This window comes from Notamacropus eugenii, chromosome 3, assembly GCF_028372415.1.
Source record: "Notamacropus eugenii isolate mMacEug1 chromosome 3, mMacEug1.pri_v2, whole genome shotgun sequence".
NCBI classification, from domain to species: Eukaryota; Metazoa; Chordata; class Mammalia; order Diprotodontia; family Macropodidae; genus Notamacropus; species Notamacropus eugenii.
The window spans coordinates 213,554,961-213,568,036 of NC_092874.1; the positions used below are offsets into that span (position 1 = coordinate 213,554,961).

Here is a 13,076-nt window from a genome sequence, read left to right on the forward strand (position 1 = left end):
TTCTCCATTTAGGTTTTGTATCTTCTTATTCATTTGCCCAATTTTGCTTTTTAAGGAGCATTTTCTTCAGTGAATTCTTTTTTCATATTTTTAAAATCATTGGTCAATTTTTCTTCTACCTCTCTAATTTGAATTTTAAAATTCTTCTTGAGATCTTCCAAGAAAACTCTTTGGCCTTGAGACCAGTTCGCATTTCCTTTTGAGGTTTCAGATGTGAGTACAGTGTCAATGCTGTCTTCTGCATTTGTATTTTCATCTTCTCTGTCCCCACAGTAAGATTCTATGCTCTTTCTTTTCTGATTTCCGTCCAGCTCATGGTGATTGCCTTTTTCCTGGCTTTCAAGGTGGATCTCCACTTCTGAGGTTCAGGGGGCTCTGTCCCACATTTCTTGTGTTGAGAACTGGAGGCGGTTTTGTGTGTTGTGGCCTCTGATTCTTTCAGGTAGAAAATGGAATGCTTCAGCTTACCTGGTGCTGAGTTGCCTGGTGTGTGCCAAGACCGAGGCCATGTGAAGACTTTATGAGTTTCCCAGGTTTACATTGAAGCTCCTGGCATGAGATGTGGGGGAGAGATGGCTTGGCCACAGGAGTTCTCCTCCTCCCCTAGGACTTTGCTAAAGCACAGGCAGGCTCAGGGGCTGGTGAACACCATCTGCGCTGGTGTCTGCCCAATTCCCCTAACTGTGCTAGGGTATGCTTTGGTTTTGGTGCTTATGGGCTCCACCTCCCTATGGCTCAGTATCTCCTCCTGGTTTGCTCAGATGGGGCTGTCTAAGACACCTCCAGTCCTATACTGGTCCCCTTCAGCCACAACAGGAGGTACTCTTTTCTATCTCCCCAGCCTCCCAAGATGATAGACTGCTGTACCCCTTCTGCTGATCCCACCATTCTAGCACTTTCCCTGGAGAAATATTCTCTGGATTTTTCAAGGTCAACAACAGGAGGATGAGAGTACTTATTGTTTACTCCACTATACTGACTCCCAGAAGTTCAGGTAGGTGCCTTTCAAACATTTAATCTATGGGCTGATAGTCTCAGGAGCAGCTGCTGCTGTTACTGGGGCCCCTCTGCTTGTCTCTCTCTCAGTTCCACTGGTCACCTGTCCTGGGCTGATATGTTTGAGAATTCTCACTTCTGCTTCTGCTTCAGTCTACTGCAGCACTTCCTGCTCTGCTCCACTAGAGTGGAGTCTGCGCTAGTGCAGCCTGTGCCCTCTGCGCTCCTCCAGTCCCATGTAACAGATCTTTCATGTTGATATTCCAGGCTGTCCTGGGCTGGAAATCTGCCACACTCTATTTCTAGTGGATTCTACCACTCTAAAATTCATTTAGATTCTTTTTAGAGGTGTCTGAAGGAATCTGTGGTATGGTTCAGGTGACTCCATGCTCTCACTCCGCCCTCTTGGCTCTACCCCCCTACATTGTACTATATTTTTGACCCAGTGTTAGGATGGAATTGAAAAGAGAGCAAAGGATAAGGGGCTGGGGTTAATTAAAATTTTGTGTAATAATAACTTTTAGTACTCATTTGCAAGACTATAGTAGCCTTTGTGCTGTGGTGCAACATGGCATAGTGGAAACTGGAGAAGGAAAGCTGAAAGAATGAGATGACAGAAAAGTATAGTGCCACAGAAAAGAAAAGAGGCTTATGAACAGTGGTGAGTACAAAAAATAAGCTTGTAGTACTAGGGTTCATAAATGCAATGACACCAGGCTCAGGCTACTTTTGTTTCCCAATTCCCTTTTCATCTCAATTGGGCCAATGGTCAAATTTTGAACTATTAGGAAGCCACAAAATCTCTTTTTTTCTTATGACTCACCATTTCCTTTACTTGTACAAAACATTAAATAATCATACTCTGGCTGGGAAAAAAAAGTGGTCAAGGATTTAAATAAATCCTTTTGTCCTGAAACATCAATTTTGAAGGGTTGGGACTAGTAGCTCTAGGCTCCAGAATCTTCAGATTTGGTGCCCTTAGGATTGGTGGATTTGGTAGGCTTGCAGTCAGTGGGCTTAGAAGCCTTAGAATCACTGAGTTTGGGTGACTTGGAATAACCGGTCTTCATGACCCTGGAACCAGACTTGGTGACCTTGGCTTCAGACTTGGCTGCTACGGGATCAATCTTGGTGACCCTGGTGTCAGACTTGGAGGTTTCAGAGACTTTGATGGCTTTTGGGCCAGATCTGGTGGTCTTGGTGTCAGACTTACTGAATCTGATGTCAGAGTTGGTGTCCTTGGGGTCACTGGTTATAGCAACGTTAGAGTTAAGCTTCATGATGCTGAAGACTATGTTATTGACCCAAGGGACTAGATGCTGGGAGCCATATTGAGGCCTGCATGCTGTGCTCTGTTCTTGTGGATATTGGTCTTGGAAGCCTCTGCTCAAACCTTGATGGCTTTGGTATTATTGGTCTATATCTCTTTCAGCCCCTTCTTGTTATGTTTCTTGGCAAAGCATGTATTTCTCAGAATCTTGGGGGTCAATCCCTTTCAGAGTCTCATATCTCTAGGTTTATTGATGCCATTTCTGTGCCATTTTCATGACTGGTTCTGAGTGGTATGGTTCTCAGACTGAGCCATCTTTACACTGCTGCCAACATGAACAGGTACTCCACAGAATGGAACAGGCCACGGGCAAGAGAGAAAAAGAAGGGAAACCATATATTCTTCAAAGAGCTTCTGAATTCATTACACTTTCAGGTCTAAATATTAAAATATGAGAAAATCAAAGGGATTGCACCTATGATTTTACTGAAAAGAGAACTCTCAGTAGAAATGGTGAAAAAATTTCCTCTAGCAATGTTAGTCGGCACCCTCTGTGTGAACTTTTTTAAAGTTCAAGTGACTCATGCGCAGGTCATCCAGGTTTGATCTCTCACTCTCTACTTCTTGAGACTGCCTTTCATAGTTGGTAAACTGTTAGGGGTGTAAGCTCAGTTTCATGAGGACAGTCTTGGGCAGGTAAAAGTGAGGACCTCTAAATCTTAGAGTTCTCATGAGGCCCCCCAGGGAACAGCTGGGGATTGAGGCTAGAAACACAGGCTATCTTGTGTATTTCCACCTCTTCTCAGTGGGAAACTTCCTGGGGAGAGCATCCCACCCTTGAGATTGGCCTGTGGTCTGAGCACACCTGTTGTTGACTAGCTAGGGGCTGAGAGCAGGCACGGTATTCACGTGCAAACTATGCGGCTGGGAGAGCTTAAGTAGGGACAGGAATGCCTGAAGGTTCTTCTTCTTCTTCTTCTTCTTCTTCTTGCACTGAGGGGCCCTTAGAGGGAAGAGGGTCCCTCCCCTCTTCTGCTCCCATCCTCTTGCTGTATGATCCTTGCCTCTTGGGAGGAGGAGGATTCCTCTCTCCTGAGGAAGAATTCACCCTGCATATGTAACTAAGACCCTGAATAAAGCCTAACCTTTGTTCGACTCTGGAAAGTCTCTTCTCTCAAAACCTAAATCTGGCTGATCACCGAAGACCTGGACAACACAGGTAAGAAGGCTCGGGTAGTCCATCAGCCTTTAGGCCGAACAGTAAACCATAGGAAATATTTAAATCAAATAGGCCTCAGTTTTAGAAAAATTAAAAGGGAGGAAAAGTATTTAAATTGAAAGTCAAATACAACAAAAACAAAAATGGCTTTTTAAAAAAGGTTAATGATTTTTAAATAAAATAAATCTAAATTTTTCTGTCATCACACCTCTTAACTGAACAGTCCACACACATTTTTTTTAACTTTATCACCTCAAAGAATCATGAAATTTTAAAGCTGAACAAGACCTCAGTGATCCATCTAACCCAACAATCTGAATGAGAACTTCCTTTATACCACACGAAGCAAGTAGTTATCCAGTCTTTGCTTTTCTTTCAACTTCAAATGAAGAATATATTAAGAAAAATATATGATCTCTGAATGCAGTCCACTTCTGGATGGCTCTAGTTTTTCTTTACATTACATCTAAATCTGCCTTTTGCAATTTTCATTCCATTCCTCTCAATTCTGCCTTCTGTGGCAAACTAAAACAAGTCTAACGTCTTTTTCAGGTAGGCCTTCAACATACTTAAAGACAGGTACAATGCCCTCTACAGTCTTCTCTTCTGTAGGCTAACTCTCCCATACCAGCACCCAACACCACCTCCTCCTCATTTCTGTTTTACTTGGTTTTCCTTACTAGCCTCAGATTATTTTATTGGTCCTGACCCAACTCTTCTGTTACCTGCCCTTACTGTACGTGTCTTTTTAAAATCAGAGTATCCAATGAATTCCTTATGACTCCATACTGATTTCTCTAGTTGACATCCCCTTTTTCTTCTGCATCAGAATTCTCTGTCTTTTGAGTTTTATTCTTCTTCAAGGCTATCTTCCGTAGATTTTTGATCTATGGGATGCTACCCATCCTTCCACTGATCCCTTTTAAATCTACTCTCCCCAAATGATTTTTCTGTTTTCTATCAAAACTTTTAAAGACAGAGGTATTAAAGATAGAAGGCAAGTACCCATGGTCTCTTATCATTACATTCCAGGAAACAGTTTGTTCCTGTGAATGAAAATAAGATCCAAAACAGAAATGCTAAGCTTTTGTTCCTTTGCCTCTTAAAAACCTTAATTGTAACTAACACAAGTCAATAAATCAATTGCTAGGTGTTTGGCAGGGATCTCCAGGAGATATCTAGAACTACCAAAGTACTTCATCACTACTATATCTTATACTCTTCTTTCTGTTCATGTTATCAGTAGGAAACTAAGATAACAATATCCACATAACTGCCAGGCTAAAATGAGATTCTCAGTAAGAGATGGATTATGAAGATTATCATCACAGAGTGGTGATTAGGGTAATTTACTTTTAGATACAAAAAGGCTAAAAGTCTAAAGAAATGCTAGCAACACTGAGCAGGAGGCCAAACAGCAGTTAATAGGAACAATCCTCTCACTCCATTTTTTATCAAAACGAATTTAGCATCTTATTTTCAAATGGGACACGTAATCATATTCAAAGTCAGACTGAATTAGGTTATGTTTGCCTGGTGTTTTTTAAAAAAAGTTCGGTGTATCAGATAACTTGCAATTTTTAAACCAACACTAATAACACATTTTGAAGGATATATTCTTGTTGTCATTGAAGAAAACAGTAAAGTAACACCAAAATTGCACAATTATATAATCAATGTTATTACTACTACTGATAGCTGAAAATTTCATTAATAATTATCCTAAAACTTGTTTTTTTTCCACTACAACTCACTGATAAATATATATGCCCCAAAGCATTTAAGGAATCCTGGGAAACTACTCAGCAATTCCAAATATATATAAATATATATATATATATAAATAACTATTCTTTTAAAAATTTCAACATGAGTCTTAATCCACTAGTTTTTTTCTTTCGGTTAAGAACTCATGGGGGAAGGGAGGTAGAGGAAGGAAGACAATTTGGAATTCAAAAGTTTTAATAACAAATATTAAAAATTGTTTTTACATCTAACTGGGAAAAATATAATACTAAATGCTCCCTTAAAAAAAAAAACTCATGCTCTTCTAATGTGTAATTTATTTTGACTGTAAAAACAAGAAATAGTTAGCCTTAGAATCATGACCACAGGCAATGCATTATCCTCTTAATGTCCTAAGTAAATATTAGCCTGTACACTGCAGATGAGTTCAATCAGAGGGAATGCCTTCACTTGGAATTATCTGATAAAATAAGCTTACTGATAAAATCACAGGTGTAGATTAAAAGAAAAAGCTTTTACCTCATTTTCTAAACACAGAGAGAATGAATACACAGATACACATACACACACACATATACACGCTAAAACTAGCCATGTATCTATAAAAATATCTAAAGATCTAAGAAATAATGAAATGGCAATCCCATTGCTTCTCCTCCAGTAAATGGAATATGTTAAGACAACAAATTATCTCTCTTAACTATGGAGAACGGTAGACAGAAAAATGTGGTTCTTACATCATAATCAGAAATTTCTGGTAAGTTATTTTCATCAGTCTTCTCTAACTTTTCTGCAGCCCATTTGTTTGCAGCTTCAGCAAGCTCCTTTTCAGTTAGTCTGCTAGGTTTATCCAAGACCTAATGAAAAAAACAATCTGTTAAAACTCTAAAAGCCTTTTCAATGTTAAAATAAAAATAAAAGATATACCTCCCTTCAAGCAGAAGCAATTTATGAAATGAAATGGTAAGAATGTAAAGAGCTTGGGTCTTAATGATCAAAAGATTGGAGTATAGACTGCAGTTCCATATTTAATACCTGAGAGCTGACACAAACTGATCAAGTCACTTTGTTCTTTCCTGATTATTTCCTCATTAGTAAAATAAGAATTGATGATTAAAACTATCTACTTCATATACATTTTATAAACTTCAAAACACTACATAAACAGGGTATGATGACAATGATGATGAATTTCCACATCTGAGTGTCCTGAATCTAAAAATTAAAAAGCACTTAATAAAATGTTAAAATTTTAGTGAGTAATTATTTCCTTTATAAAACAGCTACCATAACACAAAGGATCTTTTCCTAATAGATAAATGGTCAAAAGATATGAATAAGTAGAATTGTTCTAGGATTATCAGAATTTCAAATGGAAACAGAATATATATCAAAAGATTAAGAACATGCTTCACTGGCCTGGGAACTCACCTGATATAGATGACATGGACAAGCTATGGATAACAACCAAAACAACCTGGAAAAATGCACTATTTGACAAAGGTGTGATTAATAGTGATAATTATGGCTGCATGATGAAGTAAAGAATACATTAAAGTTTGTGAACTCATGATTAAGTGTTGGGAGTTGTCCTTCGTTCTTCAAGAGGACCAAAATGACATCACTATGAAAAAGTGAAGTTTCAATGTAGATGACTGTTGCTGATCAGACCAACACGAGCTTGGAATGCTCTACTATGGATTGGGTATAGAGAGTCTGTGTGAACATTTGGGGTGGTTACTCCAAATCTGCACATTCTGCGTTTCCTTTGTCCTGTTTCAATTCTGCTTTCCTCACAGAGCACAGCACCTTTTCTGATGCGGGCACAATATGCTAAGTGGTCCTGTGCCAGTGTCTCCGGTGTCACACAATCAAATCCAAAGTTCTAGAGTGTCCTTGTATCGCTTCTTCTGGTCACCATGGATCGCCTGCCCCATGTGAGTTCTCCATAAAATAGTATTTTTGGCAAGTGTACATTTTGCATTTGAACAACATGGCCAGCCAAACGGAGTTGCGCTCTCTGAAGCATAGTTTGAATGCTTGGCAGTTCACCTCTAGCAAGGACTTCAGTGTCTGGTACCTTATTCTGCCAAGTGATCTTCAGAATCTTCCTAAGATAGTTCAAATGGAAGTGATTCAGTTTCCTGGCATGCAGTTGGTAGACTGTCCATGTTTGTAGGCAAAGAACAATGAGGTCAGCACAATGGCTCTGTAGACTTTCAATCTGGTAGTCAGTCTAATACCTCTTCTCTCCCAAACTTTTCTTCAGAGCCTCCCAAACACTGAGCTAGCTCTGGCAATGTATGCATCAACCTCATTGTCAAGGTGTACATCCCTGGACAGTGCACTACCAAGGTAAGTGAACTTATTCACAGCATTCAAAACTTCTCCATTTGTTGTAACCGATGGTTCCACACATTGGATGGTGTGGTGGTGGTTTATGGAACACCTGTGTTTTCTTGGTGTTAATTATTAGGCCAAAATTAGCATAGGCAGCAGAGAACTGATCCAGACATTGTTGCATCTCAGCTTCAGAGGCTGCACTGAGTGTACAATCATCTGGAAACAGAAAGTCATGCACCAACACTCCCTCCACTTTGGTCTTGGCTTACAGTTTTTTCAAACTGAAGAACTTACGGTAGTTGACCTTGATGCCATCTTCACCCTCATTGAAAGCATTTGACAACATGGCTGAAAATATCAAGCTAAAAAGCATGGGAGCAAGCACACAGCCTTGTTTCATTCCACTGGTGACTGGGAAGGCATGAGAGCATTGTCCACTATCCAGAATCCAGGTAAACACGCTATCATTAAACTGACATACAATATTGATGAACTTCTCCAGGCAGCCAAATTTTGACATAATTTTCCATAAGCCCTCACGACCAACTGTGTCAAAGGCCTTGGATCTACAAACGTTGTATACAGACCTCTGTTCTGGTCCTGGCATTTCTCCTGGAGTTGCCAGGCAGCAAACACCATATCGATTGTTCCTCAGCCCTTTCTGAAGCCATACTGGCTCTCAGGTATATGACCATCTTCCAGGTGAAAGATTAGCCTACTAAGGAGGACTCTAGCAAGAATCCTGCCAGCAGTGACTAAGAGAGAGACTTCCCTTTTATTGTCGCAGGACAACCTATTCCCTTTACCTTTATAGAGATGGACAATGGAAGCATCCTTGAACTCCTGGGGGAAAACCTCTTGCCATATAACCTAAAAAATTTCAGTCAGCTTTTGTATGATCAATGGTCCCTCTACCTCATAAATCTCAGCTGGAATAGAATCAGCACCAGGGGCTTTGCCACATGAAAGGAGCCCAATGGCACTCAAAACCTCTTCTTTGGTTAGAAGTTCAGCTAAGGAGGGATTGACTTCAACTTGAGGTAAACGGTCAATGTCCTCAGCAATGTCCTCAGATGGTCTGTTGAGAACACTATGCAAGTGTTTAGCCTCTCTCTAGGATCATGTCCTTATCACTAATCAATGTGTTTCCATCAGCACTGAGTAGTTGTGATGCACCATAAGTTTTTGGTCTATAAATAGGTTTCAGGGAATCATAAAAGCACTTTGGATTGTTACTAGCACAAAACTAAATTTCATCTGCCTTTTTACTGAGCCAGGAATCCTGTATCTCTCTAAGCTTTCCTTGCACTTTCCTTCTGATAGAATTAAATGCTGACTTCTTAGAGATAAATGAATTATTCTGCTGGTAAATCCTGTGGAGTGCTCATTTTTCATTTATCAGCTTCTGGATTTCCCCATCATTTTCATCAAACAAGTCTTGATGTTTGCAAGTATTCTGACTCAGATGAGCAAATGCAGTGCTGTACACCAAATCTCTAAAAGCTGTCCCTCCTTTTCTGCTCACTGTTGCCAACTGTGTGTTGGCTTAACTTTCCCTCCAAGTTAGCAACAAACTGCATGAGCTCTAATTTGTTGACATTAATTCTTCTGTTAGTCATTTTGCCCTGGATAACCCCCCTAACTCACCAATGGGTTTTAGATCCCTTGGTTATCCTCAACCTGGCTTGGCCCGTCTGCCAAAACGATCTACCGTGGTGTGTCTGCTAAGCATGTTGCAGCTTCTTGGAGCCACAGGTAAGAGTTGAGTGGAACAGGTAGACACCAAAGGTGGAAACAGTCCTGAAAAGGGCTCAGCTGCCATCATACCAAAAGTTCTAGTCCTCCCTGAACACACCCTACACCCCATGATAAAATATATAAAATAATAGTAGTAATAAAATAATTAGGTAAAATAAGCATAATGCATCTTAAAAGACTTTAAAATATGTAAAAAGTTATAAAGGTCTATTGTATGTAAACAGATTTATTTTATTTCTCTCCAATTAGCTTATATACCATAGTATACCTGCCCATGGAGCATGGTTTTTTTTATTCAAGTAAAAATCATCTTTTCACTGGAAGACAATAAAGTCATTGAATATTAACGTATATGTCAACCAGCTAAGTTTACAGGTAATTTTTAGCACACTATGCCTTCCTTTTGTACTTTTCCTTCACAGTTACTCCAGAAGAAAACTACACAGAATTCAGGGCTATTTTCCATTTTTCTTTGCTTCATCAGCTGCCATGACCAAGAAATTCATCACTTTACTGTTTAAACATAAGGCTCTCCACACTTAGCTAGGCTGATTATTAGAAAGCAGTTCGGAGTGCAAATAACAATAATGAAATTATAGATCATTTGAAGTATTTAATTAAGTAATACAGAATTTAAAAATGAAGACATTCTAACCCTATCAGTACTAGTAAATTTGCTCATTTAGTCTCAAAAGTCAATTTTTAAAAATTTAATATTTATTGATATATTTTTAATCAGCTATATTTACCCATACATACTATAATCTCATTCTCCTTGAAAGTTAACCTTTATAACAAAGAATGAAAAAGAGGGGTAAAAAAATGTTGAGCAAAATAACCAACATTATCAAAACATCTGACATTATTACAGTTTTCCAAACCCATAATACCTCTATTCTTGAAAATTAAAGAGGGAATATGCTCTCTATTATCTCTTATTGGAGAAAAGGTTAACCATCATAATGTCAAAGAATTAGATTTCACTTGTTTTATGGATTTTTTTCCCATTTACATTGTTGTCATTGTGTCCAATTGTTCTCCTGGTTCTACACACTTCATGTTTCATCAGTTCATGTATCTTTTCATGCTTCTCCATATTCTTCATATTCATTGTTTCTTACAACTCAATAATATTTCATTTCATGCAATTACCAAAATTGATGGGCACCTATGCTCATTACCACAAGAACAATTATAAATATTTCAGTGGACTGACTGATATGGGGCCTGTCTTTTCTCACTGCCTACTTAGAATATATACCTAAGCAGCAGAATCTCTAGGTCAGAGGGCATGGGCATTCTAGTCCATCTCCCTAATTCTATTCACATCCAAAACAATTAGACCAAGTCACAACTCTAACAGAAACATATTAGTGTACCTATCTTTTCACAACCTCTTCAACAAAGACTTAACATCTTTGTCAGTTTGCTAGAAGTGAGGTGAAAACTCAGGATTGTTTCTCTCTTATTAGCGATTTTGAGAATTTTAAAAAATGGTTCTTTAATGGCTTACAATTCTTCCTTTGAGAACTGTTTGTTCATATCCTTTGCCTACTTTTCTACTGAGGGATGGTTTAAGGTATTATTAAATAAAATAAAGTTTTCTATGTATCTCATATATCAGATCAGATTCTTGTTAGAAATATTTCATACTAAGATTTTCCCCAGTTGACTATTTATCTTCTTATCCTAGATGAATGAATTTCATTCACACAAAGTATTCTTAGTCTTATGTATTAGAAATTATCTAGTTTATTCTTCTAAATTGCCTTTCTTCCTTGTTTGGTTAAGAACTTAAACTCATACTCATAGATGTAAAAGGTGTACCTCATAGTTTCAAAGTGCTGAAAGATACTTGGAAACATTAAATTTCAAACTACAGTAATCAAAACTCAAGTGTCTAAAAATCAAGACAAATTACCCTCCTAACTACACTAGTAAATAAAGATGAAAAGGCTTATTGTAGCAAGTATATTTGGCACTGCAAATGGTAAGTCCTTAATTAATTCTGCTAATTGATATCATTCAAGTGATCATTTTTTTAAATCTAAGAAGCAAAACAAACCTTTGATGAGGGAGCTGCTGTGGAACTGGAAGGAGAAGTATCTCTTGATGTTTTCAAAGACTGGACAGAAGGTCTCTCTTTACCTTTAAAAAAATTTTTTAAAGGATTAATTTTAAAATGCTATAGTAACTATTTAAAAAAAATTTTTTTCATCCTTTTCCACAGTATTTTCTGATTTTTCAAAAAGGAATCTCAAATTCCTTAAGGTAAAAGCAGAGGTTCAGGTCATCACTTTTACATAGTTTATTAAGGTACTCAAATCAAGCTGATAATATCTAGGATAGTTGACCTAGCCAAGCACAAGGTACTATTCAAAAGTCTGAAGAAACTAGAAGTCCAAGAGAAGTGCCTATCTTTTTCACTAGCTGTTACCCAACAGGTAATAAGAATCACCAAGGGAGAAATAGTAGAATAAGAGCTGCAACAGTCATAAGTGCTTCCCACATGTAGGTGTGTCAGGTACTCAAATGCCTGCTTTTAAAATAGGCATTCATTATTGTAATGTTAATGAAATGCGTAGATCTTTCCCACCCATAAATAGGCCTATGTGACCTGCTTTGAACTTGGGCCCAGCTGACTGTTGTGATGGAGCCTGAGTGAGAGGGAACCTGAATCAAATGGAGCATATAGTGGGAGGAGCTTGCCAAACAGTTGGGGATAGGAAGGGTGGAGTAGGAAGTGAGAATGACGCAGAGCTGGGAGAGAGTGAGGCAGAGCTGAGGCAGAGAAACTAGCATGAGTGAGAGCAGGAGGAATTTCACCTAGGGAAGCTTGTCTGTGGGGAGTCCTGATGGAGGGAAGGCTTGAGGATGTCAGTACTCCCTGGATTGGTGATGTGTATAAACTTCTTTGTTACCATGGTGGAACTGGCTTTCTGGTATTTGAATAAATACCTTGGTTTCATCTTTGAGGAAGTGTTTGTTATATTTTGCAATTCAACTCTGGAAATACGTATGCATATTCATAGCAGCTGCTGCAGGGATCACGCTGACAATATAATTATGTAGACCAAAATTACCAAAGGCAATGACTCTAGTGACCACCACTATTAGCTAAGCATAAGGTGAAAAAATAATAAACATAATAGTATAATTTAGCAATGGTACCTATTGATCTCAAATGTTTACATAATAAAGCAAAATACAATTCAAAACAATTTAATTGTGTCTGTTGAAGACAGTGAGCCTTAATTTTAGTTACTTTACTAAATTTTAAAATTTTAGTTACTTTAGCACAAAATGTAGTGTTATTTGAACACTTCAGCAAAACACATTTTAAAATTTTAGTAAAACATTTTAAAAACAATGTAATTATCATAGTAGGTTATATACAACAAAATGCTTAAATGAATGCAACTTGTACAATGAATGGTAAACTTGAGTAATTAGTCATTTTAAACTTTACTAAATTCATACTAAAAGTAAATGAAGTAATGCATATTAAGTGCTCTGCAATCTTAAATTACCAGTAAATGTCAACTACTATTATACTATGTTTTGTAAATAAAGAATAAATCATTTGGTGCAATTTTATATGCAAAAATAAAAATGAACCAAAACAACTATTTGACTGGTAATGAAAAGAAAGGGCTAAAACCATGGTGGTCATGGGCAGTAGTGGATAAGACAAACTTAGACAAAGCCAAGTAAACCAAAGTCCAAATAACAGATGATTATAGT

At 37.9% G+C, this 13,076-nt stretch overlaps 1 protein-coding gene across 4 annotated transcripts in view; it reads right to left on the reverse strand.

Annotated features, from left to right (window-relative positions):
- PPHLN1 (periphilin 1) overlaps positions 1-13,076 on the reverse strand; it is a 136,740-nt gene that overhangs the window by 43,377 nt on the left and 80,287 nt on the right. For all 4 annotated transcript variants that reach the window (XM_072654319.1, XM_072654318.1, XM_072654317.1 and 1 more), the window contains 2 exons: positions 11,398-11,480; positions 5,969-6,088 (listed from right to left, as the gene is read on the reverse strand). In XM_072654319.1, the coding sequence (XP_072510420.1) occupies positions 5,969-6,088; positions 11,398-11,480 (203 nt within the window). The remainder of the gene's footprint in view (positions 1-5,968; positions 6,089-11,397; positions 11,481-13,076) is intronic.